This window comes from Scophthalmus maximus, chromosome 2, assembly GCF_022379125.1.
Source record: "Scophthalmus maximus strain ysfricsl-2021 chromosome 2, ASM2237912v1, whole genome shotgun sequence".
NCBI classification, from domain to species: Eukaryota; Metazoa; Chordata; class Actinopteri; order Pleuronectiformes; family Scophthalmidae; genus Scophthalmus; species Scophthalmus maximus.
Genome location: NC_061516.1, coordinates 2884598 through 2909801, shown reverse-complemented (window position 1 = coordinate 2909801; position 25204 = coordinate 2884598). Strand labels below are relative to the sequence as shown.

At 44.5% G+C, this 25204-nt stretch overlaps 3 protein-coding genes across 10 annotated transcripts; 2 read left to right on the top strand and 1 right to left on the bottom strand.

The window, feature by feature from the left end:
• The first annotated feature begins 1128 nt into the window (after nt 1-1128).
• On the top strand, nt 1129-2237 carry LOC118300209 (eotaxin). The gene is made up of 3 exons (XM_035624418.2): nt 1129-1308; nt 1398-1509; nt 1905-2237. Exons 1-3 carry the CDS (start codon nt 1239-1241, stop codon nt 1996-1998), a joined length of 276 nt encoding a protein of 91 aa, XP_035480311.2. The 5' UTR covers nt 1129-1238; the 3' UTR covers nt 1999-2237.
• Nucleotides 2238-3622: 1385 nt separating this feature from the next.
• On the bottom strand, nt 3623-18739 carry ccdc96 (coiled-coil domain containing 96). 6 transcript variants are annotated; one of them, XR_007029762.1, is made up of 5 exons: nt 18085-18739; nt 17149-17496; nt 9575-17047; nt 9078-9176; nt 3623-8981 (listed from the first exon to the last, which is right to left on the bottom strand). XR_007029762.1 is itself a non-coding variant. In XM_035624414.2 (3 exons), exons 1-3 carry the CDS (start codon nt 18736-18738, stop codon nt 16718-16720), a joined length of 1332 nt encoding a protein of 443 aa, XP_035480307.2. In that variant the 5' UTR covers nt 18739; the 3' UTR covers nt 3623-16717. The 6 variants fall into 6 exon arrangements, 1 of the variants encoding a protein (XP_035480307.2); XR_007029761.1 differs by having other exon boundaries at nt 9078-9701; nt 9831-17047; XR_007029763.1 differs by having other exon boundaries at nt 9078-9701; nt 10763-17047.
• Nucleotides 13449-25017, top strand: tada2b (transcriptional adaptor 2B). 3 transcript variants are annotated; one of them, XM_035624413.2, is made up of 3 exons: nt 13449-13582; nt 15923-16023; nt 20891-25017. In XM_035624413.2, coding segments are annotated over exons 1-3 (1314 nt in total). In that variant the 5' UTR covers nt 13449-13581; the 3' UTR covers nt 22103-25017. The 3 variants fall into 3 exon arrangements, with proteins under 3 accessions (XP_035480306.1, XP_035480305.1, XP_035480304.1); XM_035624412.2 differs by lacking the exon at nt 15923-16023 and having other exon boundaries at nt 13451-13582; XM_035624411.2 differs by lacking the exons at nt 13449-13582; nt 15923-16023 and adding an exon at nt 18788-19261.
• The last annotated feature ends 187 nt before the right edge of the window (nt 25018-25204 follow it).

The window sequence follows — 25204 nt, the reverse complement described above, 5'->3', positions numbered from 1 at the left end:
TTGAGCCTTGTGGGACTCCACAAAGCAGAGTCTACACGGCAGACATAAAAACATCTCTGAGATGGATAAGACTTGAAACCAATCTAAGGCTGTACCCCTCAAGCCTACATACCGCTCCCGACCAGAAATTTGTATTTCATGATGGACTGTGTCAAAGGCAGCAGAAAGATCTAAAAGAATAAGAACAGCAGAGTTGCCAGAATCAGTAGTTAATAAAACATAATTAAAAAGTCTTCAAAGTGTTGTGTGTGTTCAGTGCTGTGAAAAGATTTAAAATCAGATTGAAACATGTCATGAATTCTATTTTCAATTGATTTCGATTGCAACTGCAAAACAAGAGTTTTTTATAGGATTTTTGTGATAAAGGGAAGTTTTGAAATTGGTCTATAATTGGACAGCACAATGTGTCCAGATTGGGCTTTTTGAGCAGTGGTTCAACAGCAGCTTGTTTCACATATGCTGTTACCACCCCCGACTCAAGGCTGCTATTAAGGATATTTTGGATGCCTAGGTCCAATAGCCTCCCAAGCCCCTTCAAATAGATGTGAAGGGACGACATCAGTGGGACCGGATGAGTGTTTATAATGAGTGACTGACTTAGTGAGAGATGACAGTGACGTTGACTCAAACTGGTTGAACACAGATCAGCATGTGTCAACGACAGATGGGTCTAAAGAAGGGGGGCGAGATGAGACCTCTGATTGAAGCAGCCTTATCAATACAGTAGTACCGGAATGTATTAAAGACCTCAGTGGAAGCCTCCAGACTGGAGGGTTGTGGAAGATTCCAAAGTGAGTCAATTGTTTTAAAAAGGAATTCGTGGTTTGCTATAATTATTGGAAATTATATCAGAAAAAGGTCTCCTTTGCAGTTTTGACACATTTTCTCCTGCTGTCTTCCAAAAGTTCACGAGACAAATTAAGCTTGTCCTCTATATATATATATATATGAGCTACATCTCTGAGCTAACCACATCTGTAACCAACCACTCGCAAGCTGAACCGAGTGGAAAGTTTGTCACGGACGACTTCAGTCCCCTCGAAACCACAACCCTCCCTCCCTCTCCCACACCACCCCAGTGACACCTGCTTTAGAAGTTTTTAAAAACAACATCTATTTATTTTGATAGACGTAGCCCTGCGCCGCATTTTCTCTCAGAAGCCCATCAGTGCAACTAAAGCGCAGTTGTTCTCCATCTCGATCATCATCGTCATCGCCTCCATATACACCACGTCGTCATGAGGGCCCTCCACATCCTTCTGCTCTGTGTCCTGGGAGCCGCGCTGCTTTCCTCAGTGGTCTGCAACAGTAGGTCGAGCCTCGAAATCGGACTGTTTAGCTACATTCTGTGCCCGAAGTGTTGGATAACGCAGAAGTGTTACGTTCTTTTCCTCCAGATGGGACCGGCCCTGATGACTGCTGCTTCAGCATGTTCCTGGGAAGACTGGACAAAACCTTAATCCGTTCATATTACATAACTGACTTTCGCTGTCCGAATCGAGGAGTCATGTAAGAGCCGAGTTTACTTCATTACCAGTATGTTTGATACTATGACATAGATATTGTGTGTAAAAGTGACTTTGAATACATTATAATGAATGCACTTTGAATCAAACTTAATGGACATTGAAAGAAAAGTAATTTGGCACATCCTGCACAGCACATACATCCTCTTTTGATTGACAATATATTAATTACAACTGTCTCTTAATTATGAATCTCCTCACATTAAATGTAATGTGCAATATGCATCCTACAGACCAACTATAATTCACTTTATCTCTACGAGTGTTAACTCTGTCGTTTTCTCTTCCTTCTCTTTTGAAGGTTTTTGTTGTCCTTTAAAAAAATGCTTTGTAAATCACCATGAAGACACATTTGACACTTTCCCCTTTTCGTTTCAGTCTTGTGACCCGCAATTCTCGTCACATCTGCGTGGATCCAAATCTCTTCTGGGTTCAGAGCATCATTAAGAGATTGGATGAAAAAATATGGTGAACCAGCTGATGTTTGTCTGGGCGAGAAAAAAAAGTAACTGATGTTTTTGTCGCTTTATCAAATCAAATATTGTGAAATGTGACGCTTTTGTTACAATGCTCGTGTGCAAACCTGCCATATAGTAATCAAAGCTTCTGCATTAATCACTGACCAATGTATCCTTTATCTGTACTGTGTCTTTTGGATGCTTTGTATTATCCACAGTTGTCATAAAGAATAAACATCATACATATACAGTCGGTGGTGTCAGAGCTGTGTCTTGTCTCTTCTCAGATAGAAAACAATCATTCTGGCTTACCATACGTCCAAAATATGAAATAGATGAATAAATGAAATTGAATTCAAATGTGACCGAGAAGAAAAAGACAGGAGGCTAGAAAATGAATATCACTTTATTTCAGAGCTAAATCAAAAATGATTTCCCCAAGAATTTCTAAGATATTTCTTGGCAGAACTGTGTCATTTGCTACTGGTCAGAAAAATCAAATTCAAACAACTGCGAATGCAAATCTAGCATGAAGGGTGGTCATGACATTTAATATGGATGTGTGAGCCTGTTGTTTCTGACAAAATGTACAAAGAAGAAAAGGTGTTTAAATTCAAGACCATAACATCCTGAGGAAAATGACACACGCATGTTTAAGGTTGGGCTTTGTGGTAAATGTGATAAATTTCATATACTTAAAACATAAAAAAATCCCCACACATAAATCACTGACATTTGATCCCAGTGTGTCAGCTGCAGTTTTAATGATAGCTATGAATACAATCGAAATACAAGCTATTTACAGTTATATATTGAAATGCAGGTTTAAGTATTTAAATATTTCCAAGGTCTAATCCCTCGACGGAAATCACCTGATGCAAGTAAATTATTATTGTTTTGGTTTTGCCCTGATCGTTTTCTGTTTTTTTTAATTTTTATTTTCACCTCAGAAAAAAACCTTGAATTAAAAAAGAAAAGAAAAGCCCCAAGAGACAGTTATTGTAGTTATACTCATTTCAGCCACAAGAGGCTGGAATACACTACCCTGTCTAAATAGGGCTATGAGCGTTCATATTTTCTTCCAGGTCATTTTTTAAAATTTCTCAATGCACTTGAAACACAAAGTTCATGTTACTTAACCTGTGTCAAGAGGTTATGTAACATTACCGTCATGTGAAATCAGATGAGGTGATATAAAGAGCAACAGTCCACATGTTGAGCAGTTTGTCGTGGGTGAATGGGTTGAACAAATAATAATAATAATAATAATAATATTAATAATGCTAATGATGATGATTAACCTCTTTACAGCCTCAGCCAGCAGGGAAAATCACTGAATGCTGATTGGCTGAAAAGCAGTTTCAGTCAAAGTCTGCTTTTCAGCCAATAAGCATTGAGTTTTACATTTTATTTTATGCGGAATATTTTTAATGTTACTATATTTTCCTTGTTTTCTCAATTACCTGTAAGGCACTTTGAATTGCATTTTATTTGTTTGAAAGGTGCTGAATAAATAAAGTTGATTGATTGATTGATTGATTGATTGGACATTTTTCCCTGAAGAATGGTTACATTGCAGGATATGCAAATTCATGTTTAGAACAGTGAGGACGTTACATAACTTCAGAGAAGACGTTCTTCCATGTTGCAAGAATCATTTATTTAATTACACAAAAAATTGGCACCCTGCTCCACAGAGTAAGGTACTGAAAAATTGGTCATAACATAACATTTTTATATTACCCCTCCCCAGCTGTTCATGCTGCCCCTTTTACTGAACCTTGAGCCTTCTCTACAAAAGGGATTCTTTCTTTCTGACGAAACTTGCCAAACAAAGCCTCATATCCAATAGTCTCACTTTTGACGTGATCAATTCAATGGTGGAGTGACACCCAACTTCTCTAATTACAAGCTAATCTTTAGTTTCAACCATAAACAGGATGGACAAATAGCTCATCACGGGTTGACTTTTTAATGAACTTTTTTCAAAAGAGAAAAGTGGAACAGCTTGCCCAATCTTTCCCAGAACACGGAGGCCAGGACACCCCAACAGTGTGACCCATCCAAGACGTTCAACATTCATGTTTTAACATTCATAGATGCATAAATGCTTAATCTTACATGAATTCTAACAGGCAAAGGCAAAACAATAAACAATTTCACACAAAGCCGAGTGAGCTGCCAAAAGAATATTCAGCAAATAACCGTAATAAAATAAACACAGCAAAATCAACAAATCATGAAGATTCTATAGATTCCTATATTTATAGTCTGCCCTCCAGTGGCGGTTGGCTAGTGAGAGCTGGGTGATTACCGGATTCAAGCAGCACAGCCCTATCATTCTGATACAATCTCACATATGCAATTTGCATCCAACTCAAATAACATATTAAAATACTTTATTCTGAATCCTCAGAATTGCCCTCAGCAGTCACTGTTGTGAGCGATGACAGCAATTGTCTCAAGGCCTTGGATGTGTCACTCCAGATTGAATTTGCCGCTCTGTCTAGCACCTGGGTGACAATTTTGGGTACATCCTTCTTGTAGAATAATAGGTGCTGCAATCTCAGGCGATACTCTGTCCTTTGTATATACAGTCCTTGATGTATAGGAAAAATGGCGTTGTTTTCCATATGTCCTGAAATGATTCCAAAGGCTCCCTGTAGTTTGGCCATTTCCTGGTTGTCAATCCACTCCTCCTTTGGTGTCTCGAGTTCCTAGGTACGATATGCTGTTATGGGGTCGCTTGCACAAATCCAAGAGCTGACCAATCCATAAAGGTTTTCAATTACAAGATGTAGTTTTTGATTACTGCATTAGTGATGTCATCGTTTTAGAAGTTTCCAGATCAAAGTCAATGTATAACCTTTGATGTTATAAGACGTCATCATGATGCCATTCAAGGAGACAATTATACTCAGTATACCAATAACTGCATTCACGAAAATCATTTGTCTTAGCTAAATATACTTCTAGTAACTGTCAGCGGTCAGCTACATTCAACAACTTCTGTACAACCACTGAACTGCAAAAGCATCAGCATGGACGGAAGACGGAAAAGTGTCACATCGGGAACAGAGGTTCCCGACCCAGATGAGCAGGAGAACAGAAAGGCTCCAAAGAAAGGAAAGCATGACAAACAAGTCCTCGCTGCTGAAAATGCAAAACTGAGGCAACAGCTTCATCACCAGACAGATGAAATAGAATTACTAGATGGTTTCCTGCTTGAGCTGGACAGACAACAACACCGTGTTAACATTCACTTCATGAAAATGATGGAGGAGAGAGAGGAGTTTTGCAATCGTGAGCAGAAAATGTTAAATACAATTAAATCCCTGGCCCAATCAAATGCCAAGTTGAATTTCAAACTTCAACAGACTAAAGACAATGAGAAGGATTTGAATGAAGTAATAAATATAAAAGATGAGCTTATCATCAAACTCAGGAAGCAAATGGTAGCTATGGCATGCTGGCACCAGGAGATTGTTGAGGACCTGCAGCAGAATGAAAACAAGGGGAGACATCAATGTCAAGTCCTGCAATCCAGGACTGGGGCGAAGAAGAGAAAGAGGCACAAGAGGCTGAAAAAAGTCTTGCCCTCAACAGAAGAAGAGGAGATGGAGGAGGAGATTTCGGGGAAAAGAAGGTGGGAGGCAGGCACGGATACAGAGATGGAGGATGAACAGGTTGCTGGACCAAGCCACGCACCTGCAAGTTATCCTTGCAAGGGGAAGAATGAGGCCAACTCCTTGCCTAATTGGGAGGTTCCCTTGATAGAGGGAGAGGAGGATGAAAAGAAAATGTTGAAGACGAGAATAAGGGAGGAAGGCAGAGACACAGAAATGGAGGATGACCAGGTTGCTGTGCCAAGCCGTACTGCTGCAAGTTATCCTTGCAAGAGGATGAACGAGGCCAACTCCTTGTCAAATTGCGAGGTCCCCTTGATAGAAAAAGACGAGGAGAAGGAGGAGGACGAGGAGGTGACATTGAGGAAGAGAAAGACAGAGGAAGGCAGGGAAACAGAAATAGAAAGAGACCAGATTGCTGGACCAGGCCACACAGCTGCAAATTGTCCTCCCAAGAGGGTGAACTGGGCCAACTCCTTGCAAATTTGTGAGTTCCTCTTGATAGAGGGAGAAGAGGAGGATGAGGAGGAGATGCTGAGGAAGAGAAGGAGGGAGGAAGGCAGGAACACAGAAGTAGAAAACGACCAGGTTGCTGGACCAAACCACACAGCTGTGAGTTTTCCTTGCAAAAAGAGCAAGAAGACACATTACACCAAGGAGGAGGATGCTTCGGGGAAGAGAAGGTGGGAGGCAGGCAGAGACACAGAGCTGGAGTATGACCAGGTTGTTGGACCAAGCCATGCAGCTGCAAATGATGCTTGCAAGAGGATGAACTGGGCCAACTCCTTTCAAGTTTGGGAGGTCCCCTTGATAGAGGAGGAGAAAGAGGAGATTTTGAGTAAGGGAAGGATGGAGGAAGGCAGAAACACAGAAATAGAAAACGACCAGGTTGCTGGATCTAGCCATGCAGCTGCAAGTTATCCTTGCAAGAGGATGAACGAGGCCAACTCCTTTCCAAGTTGGGAAAGCCCCCCTTGATAGAGAGAGAGGAGAAGGATGATGAGACATTGAGGTAGAGGATTGGGGAGGAAGGCAGGGACGCAGAAGTAGAAAATGACCAGGTTGCTGGACCAACCCACACAGTTGCAAGTTATCCTTCGACTCCCTTCTTCTCTTACTCTTCTATTCACCACTAGTTCTCCTTAACCAACTTCCCCCCTATGTCAAGTATCGATGAAGAATAACTATTTTATTAAATGGAAAACAAAAACAACAACTTGCAAGTAACCAAAACGCAAAATCCAAACTCGGAGTAAACAGAACAGAAGCAAGACACAGGGAAAGGAAGTGAAGAGACACGAGGAAAGAAACTACAAAGTACAACGGGAAATAGCAAACTCAAAATACAACACAACACAAGGGATGACAAAAGTAACTTAACTAAGGCATAGACACACTCGGAAGGAACTAAAGTTACACAAGGAATGATAATCAAATAAATAAATCAAAGTCCACAAGAATCAAGAGTTCACGGGGGCAGAATCATGACAGTACCCCCCTAACCACCCCCTCCCGGTGATGGGCCCACAACGCACAGCACTGAACCAGGTGGGTGGAGGGGGGTCCAGAGGGATCTAGGAGTAAACCAATGAGCAAGAGTCTCTGGGGAGCCGGGCATGGGTCTTGCTGGGAGGTTCAGGTGGGTGGCCTGAAGGCAGGACAGGTACAGCGCAACGGAGCTCAGAGGATGGCCTGAGGGCTGAACTGATAGGTTGAGCAGTTCTGGGAACAAAAATCAAGAAAAGTCTACACGATTTCAAGAGTTCACGGGGGCAGAATCATGACGCTCTAATTTTGAATCAGTCATTGTCTTTTATTGCTGCATTTTTAAATGTTGTGGATTTTATTTGGGTTTAATTACTTTTAAATTCTCCATTTTTTAGCAACTTTTTATTGCTGGCTTAAGAGGAAACATCAGAAATTGTGTGAAACATGCAGGTTAAAAGAAACCTGTCTATACCCTGCATGCACATTGTATATACAGTAGGGTACTATATATCACTTAAAAGGTCTTTAACTTAGTGTTTTGTGCCATTGCTTCATTGTAGAGCTTTGTGCAGCAGTCTTTACCTTTTTACCCCTCCCTCTCTCTCTCTGTCTCTCTCTCTCTCACACACACACAAATTTGCTTTGTGCACTGTCAGACCGCTGCACAGTGGCTCACATTGGGCCTCATGCAAGAACCGATTTGGTTTTATGTCATGCTCATGAGTGATTTAGGAGAACTCCAATTTTCTCGTAGTTTGAGTGTTTCTTTCAGGTACAAACACAATTTAAAGAGTCCAGACCTGCCATACAAGTCATGTTTATTAGATATGACTCGTTTTCACTGATGTATTTTAAAGTTCATCACTTTGAAGCAATTATGAATAAATATATAAATTACACCTCATAATTATGTGGAAATTATTATTTTTTACCTCTGCAAATGGAATTACAATACAATTCAAAATCTGTTCATTGGCGTTACATGTCACTAACTGTGTTTTCTCTCTCCCTGTAGTGCAGGTTTCTCTGACTCCAGAAGTGCAGGATCCAAATCTGTTGTCACAGCTATTCAAATATTATTATTATAATCATTATTGTGATGTCAGTATTACTTTTGTAAGTAGATCAGGAGGGAGAATAAAGTCAGGAGTGAAATTATGAGGTAGCAAATAAAAGGAATGAAGAGAGATGAATAAATTACTTAATTTCTACAGTGGTAAATAATTAAATATGATTATAATGGTATTCAAAACATAATAGTAAGTAAACAAAAAGTTTACGTGACTAATTTAATTAGGTTTTCCTGATGGGGTGCTGCCCCTGTCCTGTTAATTTTGATATGTTTTCGTTTTTGTGTTTTCCATTCTTATTTTACCTTATTTTTGATTTGATGGAGGGTTACCTTTCCTGAGTTGCTCTCAGACCCTGGGTTGGGAGCCAGCTGTCGAGGGATGTGCTCAATTGCCCTCTTTTCCCTTTCAGCAGCAAGGAACCTGGTTCGACAGGTGCTCTGGACTTTTTTGAAGGCAGATGATGAGCAGGATGAGTTGCAGGTGCGCTGATAAGGATTGGTGTGTGGGGAGAGTCAGCAGGAGGGCGTGTCCACACACTGTGGAACCTGAAGACGGAAACAGAAACACAGACAGACAAAAAAACGGGTCTTGACGGGTCTGATCCGGGAAACATGGAAATACGGGTTCACCCTGATAGTGCGGGGCAGCTTGAGGTGGTCCAACAGAGTAGGATGGAGCAGGAACGCGGTGACGATTAGCATGGCGCTGGTAGTGGTCAGAGTTCCTAAACAGAGTTGCCCGGACCCGAAGCCAGGTCCGATGACACCTGCGGAAATAGAGAACTGGACCGAGGGCACAGATCTCTTTCTCCTTGGATGGAAAAAGTAGAGGTTGAAACCTGTAAACACACTGAAAAGGTGACAGACCTGTGGCTGATGTGGACAGAGTGTTGTGGGCGTACTGTACCCAGGGGAGTTGAGAAGAACAGGTGGTAGGATTTGTTGAGACCATACAATGGAGAGCTACTTCCAGCTTCTGATCTGCTCGTTCCGCTTGTCCGTTGGACTGGGGGTGAAAACCAGAAGTCAGGCTCACGGTGGCACCAATAGCTCGGCAAAAGGACTGCCAAACAGCAGAGATGAACTGGGGACCCCTGTCCGAAACAATGTCTACAGGGAGTTCATGTATCAAATATATCTCCTGTAGCAAAAGTTCAGCCGTTTCCTTGGCCGAGGGTAGTTTAGGCAGGGTGGATGGGGGGCTGTAGTGAAACGCTCCTTAAGTCCAGCGAAGGCCTCTTCAGCCTCAGGTGTCCAGAACAAAAGATCTTGTAGTGGAGGTGAGAGCAGTTAAAGGGGCAGCCAAACGGCTGTAGTTTCTGATAAAGCGGCTGTAAAAATTTGCAAATCCCAAACACCTTGCTTTCTGTTGTCCGGTCTGGGCCATTCTTGGACTGCTCTCACCTTGCCAGGATCCATCTGAGGCTGACCCTCAGTCACGATGTAGCCCAGAAACGAAACTGATGCCTTGACGAAGAGGAGGTTCTCCAGAAGCCGTTGAAGGACATGTTGAATATGCTCGGCGGGGTCTCTGGAAAAGATCAAAATGTCATAGAGGTAGACAAACACAAACTTGCCTAGCATGTCCCTTAAAACATCATTCACAAAGCACTGAAAAACTGCTGGAGCATTAGTGAGGCCGAAAGGCATGACTAAGTACTTGAAATGCCCCAGCGGAGTGTTAAAAGCCGTCTTCCATTCATCCCCCTCACGGATCCGAACCAGGTGGTAAGTGTTGTGAAGGTCCAGCTTGGTGAATATGGAGGCGCCCTGGAGAGACTCGAATGCAGTACTCATAAGGGGAAGAGGATACTTGTTTTTAACAGTGATGTCATTCAAACCTCTGAAATCAATGCATGGGCGGAGAGTCCGATCCTTATTGTCCACGAAGAAGAATCCAGCTCCAAGTGGGGAAGATGATGGCCGAATTATGCCTGCAGCTAGAGACCCGTTAATGTATTCCCCCTTGGCTCCCTGCTCCGGTCTAGACAGGCTGTACAGACGGCTACGGGGATGAGTGTCACCAGACAGTAGGTCGATAGCACAGTCGTAAGGACAGTGTGGAGGCAGGGAGAGGGCTTGCTGTTTGCTGAATACCTCCCCAATGTCATCATAGACAGCGGGAACAAGGGACAGGTCAGGAGGTTCCAGACTGGAATTCTGGCTGGAGACAGACAGGGGCAAGGCAGATTGCAGGCAACTAGCATGGCAAGCGGGGCTCCAGTTAGTTATCTTAGCTGACGTCCAATCAATATTAGGATTGTTTATAAAAGGAGAATCACAGACAAAGAAACTTATCTGTTCGCTGTGATTTCCAGAGAGCTGGAGCTGAACGGGACTGGTTCTGGTGGTGACCTTGGCGAGTAACCTTCTGTCCAAGGCGTTAGGGTTAGGCTCCAGTGGCACCTCAAGATGTTCAATGGGCAGCCCAAGTTGATTCACTAGCCTAGTATCCAGAAAACTCTCATCTGCCCCAGAGTCGATTAATGCTAGTATCTCTAAGGACTGACCTTTCCAGCAGATTGTGGCATGCAGTTGGGTTCGAGGACAGGAAGACAAAGGGATAGTTGTCCGACTCGCTAGTATCCTTACCTGAGCTAGCGAGCCCTCCGGTTTAACGGACGGTTAGGGCAGGTGGCGATGTGGTGGCCCCGTTGACCACAGAAGATACAGCTGTTCCTGGCTCTGCGACGGTGGTTCCTCCCTACTCAGCTGGTTGCGACCCAGCTGCATAGGTTCTGGTCAGGTGAAGCCCTCCTCCGGGTTCCTAGTGGAAAAACAGGCCCCTTATCCTGATGAGAACTCACCGCAGCAGGTGAACGATGTTCTCAACGGGGACTGACGTCACCGCCAGCAGCTCGACTCTCCCTACTCCTTTCACAGCATTGACTGTCAATGCGGATGGAGAGAGGAATCAGATCATCCAGAGTAGCAGGTTCTGATGTGACACAAGCTCATCTTTTAACCGTTCGCTCAGGCCGTGAACAAACACGGCTAGCGATGCCGCTTCATTCCACCCACTCTCAGCAACCAGAGTATGAAACTCAATGGAATACTCGGCCACACCCCGCGACCCCTGGCGAAGAGAAAACAGTCTCCTGGCTGCATCCTTTCCTTGAACGGGATGGTCAAACCCTTTACTCATCTCCTGAGTGAAGTAGGCGTAGGTGGAAGTAACCGGATCCTGTCATCTCCAGTGAACAGAGGCCCACTCCAATGCTTCTCCTCGCAACAGGCTAATCAGGTAAGCTATCTTAGCTTTCTCAGTAGAATACGTCAGGGGCTGCAGATCGAAACCAGGCCACATTGCAGGAGATAAGTCTGACATTGACCCAAATGTCCATCATACCTCTCGGTTGGAGAAACCCATGGTTCACTTGACGGAATTGCGGCGGGAGCTGGGGACCCCAGCGCTGAAGGAGCTGCTTGAGGGACAGTCTGAATATCAGTCAGACGTGCAGTTAGCTGGTTAAGTCCTACCATGATTTCCTCGAGAGCTTGGCTGTGCTGCTCAAGGATTGCTCCCTGTGTGGCGACAGCATGACACACCGGCTCCAGATCCACTGAGTCCATCTTGGCCGGATTGTTCTGTCAAAGGCCTTGGGGGACAGAACTCAAGCGCAGACTGGAGTAGGTGGAAAAGAGTCTTATTTTATTGAAGCAGTGAGTGTGGGCAGGCAGTGGGGGTGCAGGGTCCGAAGATGGCTGGGCTGGCAGAGGGGTTGCTGGGCTGTGTTCCTCAGTACGGCTGTAGACTTGATGTTCCAGTGCGTGGCGTGGCTATTGGCAGCAGAGGATTCCAAAGGTGGGTTATTTCTGAGAACAGAGATCCTCCAGTTAGTATGTCAAACAGACAGACAGACAAAAAACCAAAACACATTCACACACACACACACACACCAGACTGTCACTGTGTGGAAGTCCCGGCAGGCGGAGGCGTGACAGAATGTCCTTTGTTAAAAGCTAAGGTGTGTAATTTTTGGAAGAACTTATTAACACAAATTTAACATGTTGTCCATAACTATTTGTTCATAATCAATCATGTAAAAACAAAGAACCAGTGTTTTTACCGTAAACTTTGAATGAGTTAATCAAAGTAAGATAGGTGGACCCGACTTTCGTGTATGCCGCCATGTTTGCTCCGTCATGTTGAATACGATTGCCGAAAATGGACTGAACATTTGCATACGCATTGACTTTTCTGCACTGCCGGAGACCGGAAGAGGAAACAGTGGTCGCCTGTCTTCAGAGTTCACGAAATGAAGGATCATACTTATTATTCATTATAAAAGAAGATAGGAGGAGAGCATGAAACCTTGTCACGAAAGAAGAGAAAACGGGAAGAAGAACAAATTCAAAAATGGCAACGGCAGAAAAAGACGCAACACTCAACATAGTTGTACAACACAAAATCGTAACAGGTAGTTTGATCTCTTTCGGCTACATGGGGGGGGGGGGCTCAAGGGGATGTTGCCAAATATTAAACACTGTATCTTCAAATGTTTCTTCATGATTTCAAACACCTTCCATTCACTTCAACACAGTATAAAATTCGAGCTAGGAAGAGAAACAGGAAATGTCACCGAACTGTCGTCACAGACCTAGTTTCTTTCCAATCAAAAACAAGAGGTCGTGTCCCTCCCTTTGCGTAATCTGTAATGTTTTTGTGTTTTGTGAAATGCTGTTGTTTCAACTAATGTTGTGTTTTGTGAAATGTTGCTGTTTTGTGAAATGTTGGGTTTTCCGAAATGTTGCACATTTGGCTGCAGACTGAAACAATGAGTCGAGCTGGATGTATTTCACCTCTCGCTGCAAACTATGACAAATGCAAGAACTTAAAGACCGAGAATGATACACGCCTACAAATATTGTAACTGCATTCTTCCCTCAGATGTCTGAATATACACTATTGTAGAACAGAATAGTGCCATCTACTGTCAGAAAGTGAAGACAGAATGCTGTATCATTTTTATACTGTATGCATTTCTCATTGGATCTCATGTTTAGACAAAGATACCACCCACCAATTTTTCAATCGGCACAGCATACTCTGTCTCTGATTGGCTAGTACTTGTTGCCTTTGACGTGAGGTTGGTTATAGATGAGGAGTGCTGATTGGTCAGAGGTAGTATAAGAATATCAGAGTCCACCAATCAGAGGCAGAGTAGGTTGGGCCATGCCTTTGTTTGCCCTAATGCGGCTAAATATGGCATGTATTCATTTCAGACAGGAAGCTCACTACAAGAACAAAGATCTTGTTTCAGGAGAAACAAAGCAGCTCAGGTAGCAATGACAGTTCAGCTGCCGTGCCAGTGTGCGCTTCGCCCCCCACCAGCGTCGGACAGGATGCCGCCGGGGACAGAGATGCTGGATCCTCTATTACGACAACTTTGGGTTGAGACATCAACAACAGTGAGCACTTTATAACAGCAACACGTCGACAAATAACTGAAAATACTCTGGTCACATGATGAGCATCTAGTCAGTCTCACCTCCAATTAGAGTCGATGGTGATTAAACTTGTGGATGATAGTAAACTAAACATTAGACCTGTAGATGCAGAGTGCCATTGTTCAACATATATTTCTTGTTTTGACATCGCAATATTGAGATGGCCCCATAATAGTTTGAGAAAAGGCTGTGTCATCATGAAAAAGTAAATTTCTGTAAAACTGTTCTCTAACTGCCTCACCTTGAATAGGTTTGATATATTCATGCATGAGGCCTGTGTGGGACCAGTAACATTTGCAAAGTGGCACCTGACAATAATGTTAACTTTATGATGGCACACCCAGGCCCACACACAAATCAGCTGCTCCAAGTGACAGTTTAGACTAGATGAGAAAATAATTTTGACTGAAAATGCATAATCCTGTAGTTGTCTCACCCTATACTCTGTATGCCTCTGTTGATGCAATATCTGCATCAGAAATTAAGTGACAATGTGTGCGTAAACAGTGCGTTTATCCTTCGCTGCAGGGGCCGCTTTAAAAAAACAAAACATAAGCATAAATAACCATGGAAGATGGTGCTGTGTCTAGTAGTTTCTTCATCCCTGTTGTTATTGGTTTGAATATGCACTCAGTACAAAAAAATGCAATGCAGAGCCAGCTCTATACTTTATGGGGCCCTAAGCAGAATTTGATTTGGGCCCCGCCACTAACACTATTGTCTAGGCTTGATTGTTCGCACAACTTCTGTTAATATAACAAACCCATTATCAATTTAATCTGTTGTAGGTGTGTTGTGTACATTAAACTGATGTCAGCCTTTATGCTTCTATGGTTTTTAATCTTAAAAATTAGCCAGCTCACAATAGTGGTCCAGTGTTAATTTGACACTTTAATATTTGAAGTGATACAGTACTGAGTTGAATCTAGCTGTTGTTATATTTTCTTAGCTAATGGTTAGCTAGCTCAAGTTAGCTGAAGATACCTTGACTGAACCAAAGGCTTGTTGGACGTCATGCATGTCCTTTTCTGTGACATTGCCTTTATCTTTAACTTCATACACTACTGCCTTTTTTCTTCAACTGTCTGACTGACTATGGTTGTATTGTGCCTATAGTTACGTTGTGCATGGGGCCTCTTGGTGGCCAGGGGCCACGCACCGGTACTTTACTCTTTGGCATTCGTTACTTTTTCTTGCGTATCGGGACAAGATGCCAGTACTCATGTAGACTCAACCTGTTAGATTCACCGGTCGATTCACTATGGGCCAGAATAACCTACATTACCATAACAAACCGAAAACATGTTTACACTTCTCATAACAACCTGAACAATCTATAATGTGTGTACGGTGAAGCTCGACTCAGTACACAGAACCCTGTACTGGAGAGTCAGCTGTTGTCGCCGTTGCATGAACGCGCTGTTAATGTGAATGCGCCGTTGTCGTGATTGACAGCGTGTCTTACGTTGTTGAGTCATGAAACTCAACACTGCACTTTCTTGGACCCTTAACAGCACACATGCCAAGATGAACGGTTCTCGAGATATGATAGACAGACAGACAGACAAGGCAGTCTGAAAATTTACTTCATTTCTCTGAATAACACAAAACATGATGGTGGAAATTAAATGAAAATCATAATACAGACAGAATCATGCAAATGATGATATTTTCAAAAGAAACTATGCTTTTATGTAATAGTATGTGGGTGGGGGATGTCCATGTCCAAACAAAACATATAGGTTGTAATATTAAGGGTGGTGATCATCCTTCTGACTCATACATACCTTCATGTGTTTATGATTAAATTCTTTACTACCGAACCCAATTGTTTACTAGTACAGTATAAAGTTCTTTTATATCTAGCCTCTTAATTTTATATCAAAGTGCTGCAGATTGATGGATTTAACTTTGAAATGTACAAACTTTTCTTCCAGGGGAGCACGCCCCTGGACCCCCTTAAAGGTTCTGACGTCCACCCACCATAGTATTTCAAAATCCCATGGGAAACATTTATGGACTGTTATCTTTCACTAAATTACAGTTATTTCTAATGTTTTTATTAATAAAGCACTTCAAACTAAAAGTTTGATTATAAATTAAGATTTACTAGCACTGGCACCCCACCCCTCGGACCCATGCTGGCCATGGCTCCGAGGAGCCAAGCGTCATTTATTTTTATGCATAGAAGGTGGCAACCCCCAAGTTTTTTTCGTGGAACCGCCAGTTCGCCTATTTCTCCTCTCCCTGTCTGTCCCTCACACACAACTTCTCCTTGCCTTGCTTCTCTTCCTCTCTGAGTGAAACCAATACCTGCCCCTCCACGGCCCACTCACACACAAGTCCTGCATGCAGCACCAACAAGGAGACCTGCACAAACGAGAGGCAAGCAGCCGAAGTTGGTTAGTAAAATTAGAAATAATGGCTTGATCATTTGGAGATGGGTTGGATTGAAAGTTTCAGATGAGCAGCATAATACTGTATTCTGTAGAGAATGCTGCAAAACAGGTTGCAACTAAAAGTTCGAGCGCGACGAATCTCTACCACCATTTAAAACAGCGCCATAAAGTGCATACACGGAGTGTGTAAAGGTTTGTGCTGCAACCCAGAACTTGAAGCTTGTATCTGTTCTGTTTACATTTTCATTATTTAAACAGCTCTGTGTATTCTGTTATGCAAGAAAGGAGCATTTATTTATCTAATCATTTTTATTTAATATTATTATTTATTGTTATTTAACAAGCCAATAATTTATTTTTGTGTCAATTTCATGTACATGTTGATATTGTGCAGGTGGTTATTAAAACTGCCTGTGGGACATTTGACACTGACTGACTTTGTTATTTCTTCACAGGATAAAAAAAAGAGATGCCTATCGAGTATCGCCATTCAGCTAAAAAATATCGAGATATATATCAAAATATATATCTTGTATCTTATATTATATTATTATCTTATATTTTTTGAAATGGTTACAGTGATTAAGTGATCATGATCCTGTTGTGACTTGGCCTACAGAGATTTAAGCGGACACGACCACGGTAACCTGTAAAAGTGCCCTCAACGCAGAAATACTCGGTCCCTTGCTCATTAATTTCATTTAGCTGTCCCCAGCTTCTCCTTCCATCTGCCCCAGCCGTCGCCAATTTCGGCTTGGCGGCACTTCAGATTCTCCAGTTGTTCCTCCAGGTGGTCGGAGGCGTCCACAGTGTCCTCAAAGTCCCTCAGCAGGACCCTGTTCCCCAGCAATCCCCGGCACTCCTTCAGCCGCAGGTTGTCCCTCTTCAGCCTGTTGCATGCCTGCTTGGTCCTGGTCAGGAGCCCTTTCTTCCTGGCCACCATGGCCTCCAACTTGGCCAGCTGCTCTTGCTTGGCCTGAACCTCCGCCTTGCTCCAGAACAGCTTCTCCTTTACATTCGACAGGAGCTAAGAAAAACAAACAAACAATACTATTACATATTAACTGGAAATAACCAACTACAAAAAAAAGATGCCCCCAATCTGTACCTGTGGATTCTTCAACCTACCTCCAAGCCTCTGCTGATCTTGTCCTGCAGCTTTGTTGATTCCTCACTATGCTTTTCACTGAGGGCTTTCTGCTCCAGCCTGGCGGCCTGCAGCTGGTCAAACTGGAGCTGCAGGGGGTCCCTGTCGCGTTCCTCCCCGTCGCGGAGCTCCGCCTCCATCCTGCGGATCTTCATCGTCAGCTCGATGTGCTTCAGCCGCAGCTGGATCAGCGCGTCCTGGCGAAGCTGATCTGCTGCCAGGGTTGACTCCACTTTGGCATGAGCCACTCGTCTACCCAGGCATCGGCTCAGCGCTGTCACAGCTACGTGCTGCTTCAGTGCCACGAGCGCTCGCCATTCACCTTCCACCTGAGGACGTGGACAAGACAGTTTTGCTCGTCACAGAAGAATTTGCGTTATGTTTTCAGTTTAATTTCCAAAAAGGAATACACTACCATTTCCCGCAAGATAGCAATCCCCCCCCCCTGACTTTTGAGACACGGTTCCAATCATGTGCAAGTGTCTACACTGCTCAGTATGCATGTCGAATTCATCCAGCTCACTACATGGCAGCATGTGTAGACCCCCTGTACTCCATTCGAAGCCCCTAAAAACCTGCTTTCAAATACTCTACCAAATAGCATTGAACTCCTATAGGATTGTTGGACTCTCGGTGGACAATTAAAGAAACAAATGAAAAGGATCAAAAACGATACAGCAGAATCACATCGAGATCTGGGTGTGTCATGTAGTTGTGGCGAACGTCATCTTAAACTGCTCTTCTAGAGGTCTGAGAAAAAACCCTTCTTTTTCCACTCCGCTTTTTCACTTTTACTTTTCACACTTGTAGTCGTCCCGAACAAACCACGTGGAAAAACTTCACACGGCTGAATTGCCCAGAGATCACCCGTCAGTCGTTCGTCTCGTCCATCGTCGAGGACCGACGATGTGACCAACCTTGTCCAAGCTCCCCTGGGCCTCTAGCCTCAGCTCCTCGGCCTGCTGCCGGGCTTCTTCGGTGTCAGTGGCGAGCTGCTGTTTCAAATCCGTCAGGGTGTTAATGTACTTGTGGTACTCCTGCAGCCGCTCTGACGCGGGCATCTCCCGCTCCGGCCGGGCGTCATCCCGGTCCTTCCCGCGGAGGTACTCCGCCAGCTCCGCCTGCGGCGCGCTGCAGCGTTGGCCGGCTCCGGCTCTCTCCTCCTCACAGATGGTGTCTCCGCCGCGTGCGGCGCCGGGGTTGGCCCCCTTTGCCTCCTGCCGTGCAGGACTCGTGGTCCTCTCTTTGCCCGGGGTCTCGAGGCGCAGCCGCCCGGGAGGCCCGTCGCCATCGCTGTCCTCGTCGACGTTCACACCCAGGTCTTTAGCCGTGGTGATGTCGTCTCCACACTTGTCTGCTGGCTCAGGCGTGGCTGCTTCGACGGGTGGCTCCTCGGCCGCCTTCACACTCTCAGAGCTTTCCTCTTCGTGACTCGATGCAGCCACTTCAGCCGGGACACCGTCTGTCTCATGTCCATCCGCAGTGACGTGAGAACTGTCCTCCTCGGCTGTCGCCACCTCTGTGCCACTCTCCATCTCCTCCTTCCCTGCGTGGTCTGTCTCTCCGTCCATTTTTCAACAGGAAAAAAAAAAAATCACCCAAAAGTTCAGTTTCTCCTGAGCTGCAAATCCCGTGTGCCCCTGTAGTCAATGAAAACTGTTCGTTTTGTTTCGGTTGTCCTGGAAACTGGCGGCGGGGCGACCAATCGCGGTCCACTCCCATCGATATTGAAAAAGCAGGACGTGAGTGGCTGGCGCCGCGAGCCCGGCGGTGCGCATGCGCGCACGTCCGCGCTCCGACAACAAGAAGCAGGAGCCAGGCAACATGGCCGACCTGGGCAAGAAGTACTGCGTGAACTGCCTCGCAGACGTCACCAACCTGCGGCTCCGCTGCACCGACTGCCCCGACATCGAGCTTTGCCCCGAGTGCTTCTCGGCGGGCGCGGAGATCGGCAACCACCGGAGATGGCACGGCTACCAGCAGGTCGACGGCGGCCGCTTCTCGCTCTGGGGTCCCGAGGCGGAGGGAGGATGGACCAGCAGGGAAGAGCAGTCGTTGCTCGATGCCATCGAGCAGTATGGATTTGGAAACTGGGTACATCACCGCTTAACTTGCTGCGTTTATCTCCGCAACACACGCACACGCACACGCACGCACACACACGCACACAGACGAGAGTTTATTGGAAGAGGTGCGCGAAGGAGGTGTCAGCAGTAGAAGTTGGCGAGTAAGCGAGGATGGTACTACGACAACGTCAGGAGTTGGACGAGTGGGATACGGCCTCCCCGTGTGACCCTGGACGTGTACAGTTAAATGATGTGTTGAAAACATCCCCCCCCCCCCCCCCCCCCCCCATGTGGCGTGAGTGACAGGGCAGGCGGTTAAAGAAGTGCGCCTGAGCAAAGTGAGCGTTTCCCAAATGGCCAGTTGAACGAGAAAGTGGCCCGGCAGCAGCAGGTCAAACTACTGTCCAGGTGGGACACGAGGAAGTAAGACAGAATACAACAGATATAGTTTATAGTTTAGTTTTATAGTCTACAGCATTAGACTGAAGTGGTCTGGTCCCGCACTGCAGTCAATGATTATTTAAAATGATTTTTTAAATAATTTTCCTAAACCAATAATGGTTCAGTCTGCACATTATCAAAAACAAAGTAGGAAAATGCGTGTTCAATTAAAAAGAACAAGTTCCTCAGACGTTTACTGAACAAATACATGTGACGCGGTGCTTTGGGAAAAATGAGTTTCCTTGAGAGAGCGACTCCATTTACACCCGAGTCGACTTTTAATCCATCCTCTTAGTTAGGTTAACTCAAAGCCGCAGTCTGGAGGCTCTAGAGGTCGAGTTTTGCATGAGCACTTATTTCCCACGCAGCACCTGCGTCCTTGGGCGCGTATCCCTAATGCAGGACTCGGGATTCGGGAGCTTGCTAACCTGCGACCCGAGCTATAGGGGCCGAGTGCTCCCAGTAGCTCATCACCTCCATGAAGCCTCTGGGCGAGTGGAGTGATGGCGAAACACAAGCGCACGTTCATGTTTCGATTGACAGCCCGCGAGCGCCGCCTCCTGGGATTTTGGGCTACTCTGATTTGTAAGAGAGGGCGAGGAAATCTCTCCACTGTTGCCAGGCTCTTAAATGAGATTGGTTCACAGAAGCCTTTGGATGCGGCTGTCTCCACAATATGATATGTTATGGAACATTTTGCAACTAAAAAAAAGTTTCATGTTGTGTCTTTAGTTGTACCGGTGAGCACATAGCGTGGGGTCATTTGTATGCATACAAATCACATTATATTGAAACAACAAAAAAGTATATTAGGAGCAGATATACTTTTAAGTTTGCCACTGAAGCACCGAGAAGTTAATTATTTAACTTCCTAAATTTCATGCTTTGCGTGCAGACAAATTTTAGTTACTGAAAAAAAGGGAAAGTGTTTGAGTTTCTCTGAGCCGTGGGGGCCTGCAGTCTGTCCTATGGTCAAATATGTACAGATTACAAAGATATTAAAGACAGACAAGCAGATCCGAGGAGCTGGAATCAGAGAATTGTGTGATGTTTTTGCAAAAAAAAAAAAATTATTGTCAATTTTTTCTTCATCTGTGGATTTCAGCTCCGCTCTGGTTAGTGCTCCAGAACATTTTGTGAGCTGTATAATGAGTAGCTGATTCTTTCTACCTTCCGCTATCCTCATTAGTACAAACTTCCTGTTTTCTTCTTTCAGGAGGACATGGCCGCTCACGTTGGAGCATCCCGTACTCCGCAGGAAGTCATGGAACACTATGTCACCATGTACATCCATGGAAACCTGGGCAAGGCCTGCATCCCTGACAGTATTCCCAACCGTGTAACCGACCACACCTGCCCAAGTGGGGGCCCCCTGTCGCCAAGCCTCACCACCCCTCTCCCCCTGCTGGATATCAGCCTGGCGGAGCAGCAGCAGCTGGGCTACATGCCGCTGCGTGACGACTATGAGATCGAGTATGACCAGGACGCGGAGAAGCTCATTAGCGGGCTCTCTGTGAACTACGATGACGAGGATGTGGAAATTGAAATGAAACGTGCCCACGTGGACATGTATGTGCGGAAGCTCCGAGAACGCCAGAGACGTAAGAACATTGCCCGAGACTACAACCTGGTGCCCGTATTCCTGGGCCGAGACAAGAAAGACAAGGAGAAGGAGAAACCGGGAGCGCTGGGAGTCGTGGCCACTGCCGGTGGTGTCGGAGGTGTGGGAGCTGGATGTGGTGCGATTGGATCCGGTTCGGCAACAGCGGCGGGATCGGGTTCCGTTCCGAACACACCCAAAAGGAAAATCACCAAGGAAGAGAAGGATCAGCGGGTCAGGCTGCGGGGGCTCTGCCAGTTCATGGCCCATCGGGAGTTTGAAGACTTCTTCGAGAATATGCACAAAGAACGCGTGCTGCGGGCCAAGGTGCGTGAGCTGCAGCGCTACCGACGCAATGGCATCACCCGTCTGGAAGAGTCTGCGGAGTATGAAGCCGCACGCCACAAACGGGAGAAACGCAAGGAGAACAAAAGTGTGGTCACCTCCAAACGGGGCAGTGGAGGAGGGGGTGGGCTTGGCTCTGGGATGGGACTTGGGGGTGGCGCCGGAGGGGGAGGCGGCATTGCTGGAGGGTTAGGGGTAGGAGGCGGGATCAAGGAAGAGTGTAAGGATGGGGAGTTTGCTGCCATCGAGAATCTGACGGGCTTTGAGCTGCTGTCGGACCGGGAAAAGATGCTGTGCAACTCTCTCAACCTGAGCCCAGCGCGCTACCTGACTGTGAAAACCATCATCATCAAAGATCACCTGCAGAAGCGGCAAGGCATCCCGGCTAAGAGCCGGCTGCCCAGCTACTTGGACAAGGTCCTCAAGAAGCGCATCCTCACCTTCCTCACAGAAAGTGGCTGGATATCACGAGACGCCTCTTAGCGACTCCATTTTTCATCTGGAAGTAGTGAGCAGAGGATTGCCGGTGGCTTGTTATGCTATAAGCTGTGGAGGCAGGACAAAACTACTGGCTGTCACCATTTTTTTTTCTAATTCAAAGGTGACCTTGTGAATATGTACATTGCAAAGAAAGAGGATGCTGGGGGGGAAAATATTTTCATACCAAGTACAACGGACAAAAATAAGCCTTTATTTTTGCATTTGGAAAGAGTCGGGTGGAATACGACTCTGGGTTCACAGTCATTTTTGTGTCCATATTGTTATTAGCATCACTTGCAGACGTCTATTGTGACATAATATTTGAATTCCAACATCACATTCACTGGAAGTGGAAACTAAGTCTCACAGCTACATTCAAAATGATCACCCGTGTGGTTTGTGATTTTTGTCAACTTTGTTCCCCGTTTCATCATTTAAAGTTGCATTTGGAAACTTTTTCTACAGGAAGTAGCTGTTTGAATTCTCTCACATTTTTCCATCTGGTGTCTTTGATCCATCTCTTTCCGTCTCACTGGCTACAAGGGAAGGGAAAGAAAAAGCAGCTCTCTCTTGACGGAGCACTTGGCTGTTTAATATATATTAAACATATATTGAGTATCGGTTTGGGGGGGGGTCATACATTGGCCAGTGAGTAGCAAAAATGCCAAAGATATGTGAAGAGATGATGTAGAATCAGTGTTGCCCTTACACAGTCTGTCCACCAGGGAGCATTGACAAATTAATTTTTTTTTCAAATGCAAAACATCCCTCTCGGGACAAATGGTTACAATTCTGGAATGAATACATTTTAAGGGTCCTGATTTTAAAAAATCTAGTTAATTCAAGTTATTTTTTTTATTTAAAAAAAGAAAAAGTTCTCTCTCTATAATATCAAGTAGCCACACCAAAAAAGCAATAATGCAAAAAAAAAAGCCCACACAGCTCTAGATATTATTTATTATGAGTGTAACCTGCTGTCGGTAACCAAACGATCCATCCATCCATCAACTGTCTGTTGCCAGATCTGTCTGTTGCCAAATCCTTACGTCACATATTTTGAACTGAGCCATGGATTATTCCCTTGGAAATAGGTGAAAATATCAACAACAACAACAAAAAATGCCCTATGTCGCAATGTTAAAAGTTTCGTGGAAGTCGAATCAAGTCATTTTTTTGGTGAAATTCTGGTGACTTACAAACAGACGGGGGGAAAATGTAGCCTCCTTGTCTGGCGTAATGACACAGAGAAAAACAGAAATGAGGTGGCACAACCCCAACTCTGGCAGAAAACTATGTTCACGTAAGAACCATGTACTCACAGCGGGAAATCTGAAAGAGAAGACAAGTGTTTGGGGCCATTTTATTTTGACCTATTAGTTTTCTGAAATATACTTCGGAGCTCATCTTTCTGAATCTTTTGAATGTTCCGCTGTGCCATTTGAGCACAATCCTAACAGTTTTGGTTTTCGTTTACCGCGTGTGTGTGTGTGTGGTGGGCTAATGTTACACCTGTTGAACACTTACAACAAGAAGGAGGTACGGTCTCTGGATGAGCTGTGTGAGTCATAAATCTGTCATATTTCGTGTGTGCTGCCTCAAACCACGTCCTGAACACTAAAGCTGATTAACCTTCACACTGATATCTTGTGAGCCCATTCAGACCCGGTCTTAACATCCGTCCTGCGCCATCTGATCGAGAGTGGTCAGCTCTAAGTCACAGGTGAGTGTGACTGCACCAGAGACGCATCGTGGACGTATTTGAGATCTAATCAATGTGGACGTATTCGAGATCTAATCAATCTGACCACATTGGGAGGTGATCTGGTCGGACCCCAACCATTGATTATTTGTGACTACGACTACAGTATAACCATCCCCGCCACATATTAATCTCCTGTTTTGTTTTGTTTTCAAATTGTATATCGACACCTAACATGTATTCATCCGCCACAGGAAAAAGTCCCCACAACAAATATAGTTTTCTCGTGTTTGCTTAAAAAAAGAATAAAAAACAACTACATTGCCCAGCTCTTTCTGGCAAATGTAAGTTTACACTGATGATCTGTTCTTCCTGAAGAGGAGGTTGATTAACCTTTTGTTGACTTGAGCTTGTGGGAAATGATTTAGTGAACCACAGAGCTACAGTATGAGAAACTTTTTAAAAATTGTTCTAAAAATAAAATCATAGTTCTAAAATTTATAGTGGGTAAGCTCGACTCGAGTTCGAGTATTGCAGCTGCATATTAACCCATTGCTAACATGTTCTGATTGAGATATGTTAGGCTGCTGTTGAGGGTTTGTTGAAGAAGATAATGGCTGAGCAACCGGCACCAGACTGTGCATGGTATCATTTTTGAAATAAGAAATCATAAGCATTTTTCACTCAGGGGTGTCGGCTCAAACGGCAAACAGTCCAACTGACTGAGCCTGTAAAACATTTTTTTTTCCACGCCAGGTTTTGACAAGTGGTGTCGTTCTGCATGTGCAAAGCAAATGTTCCAAAGTAACGCGTTTCAGTGTAAATGTCTCAAATGAAAAATACGGCAATTGGATTTTTGTTATTCTAGTTCCCAGTGGAAGGAAATATCTTTTGTAAAGGTGTGTGTGGTTACTTAATGTCACCACATGTAAATAATTTTGTAAGATAAATTTGGAAAAAGAAAGTATAATTACTGATCTGTGAATTGTACAGTATTTTGTGTCATGGATTTTCTTTTCTATATAGTTTTTTTTTAATAAAAAAAACAACTAATTTTTTGGGTGACGAGAGAATCATTTTCTAAAGCTTTGGATATAGAGATTGCATTTTGTCTTGTGATCTTGTCTCCATGGTGATACTGTTGAGTTGTCCTTTTTCTTTGTTGTTGCACAAGACGAGGTTTGTATGCAGATGTATTAAAAGTGCAAATACTTTATAATTCTGTGGCCCTGTTTCCTCATATACGTGTCATAATGGTCGGTGTTTGTTGTGTTGCCGGGGTCCTTTTACTCAACCTGCACTCTTAACACAGGAGTGTGGTATTGAGGTAACAGTGATTGCAATGATGTCAAAAATTATCATCATAGAAATCAGTTTTCCGTTAGCAGGGGAAATGGTACAAGTTG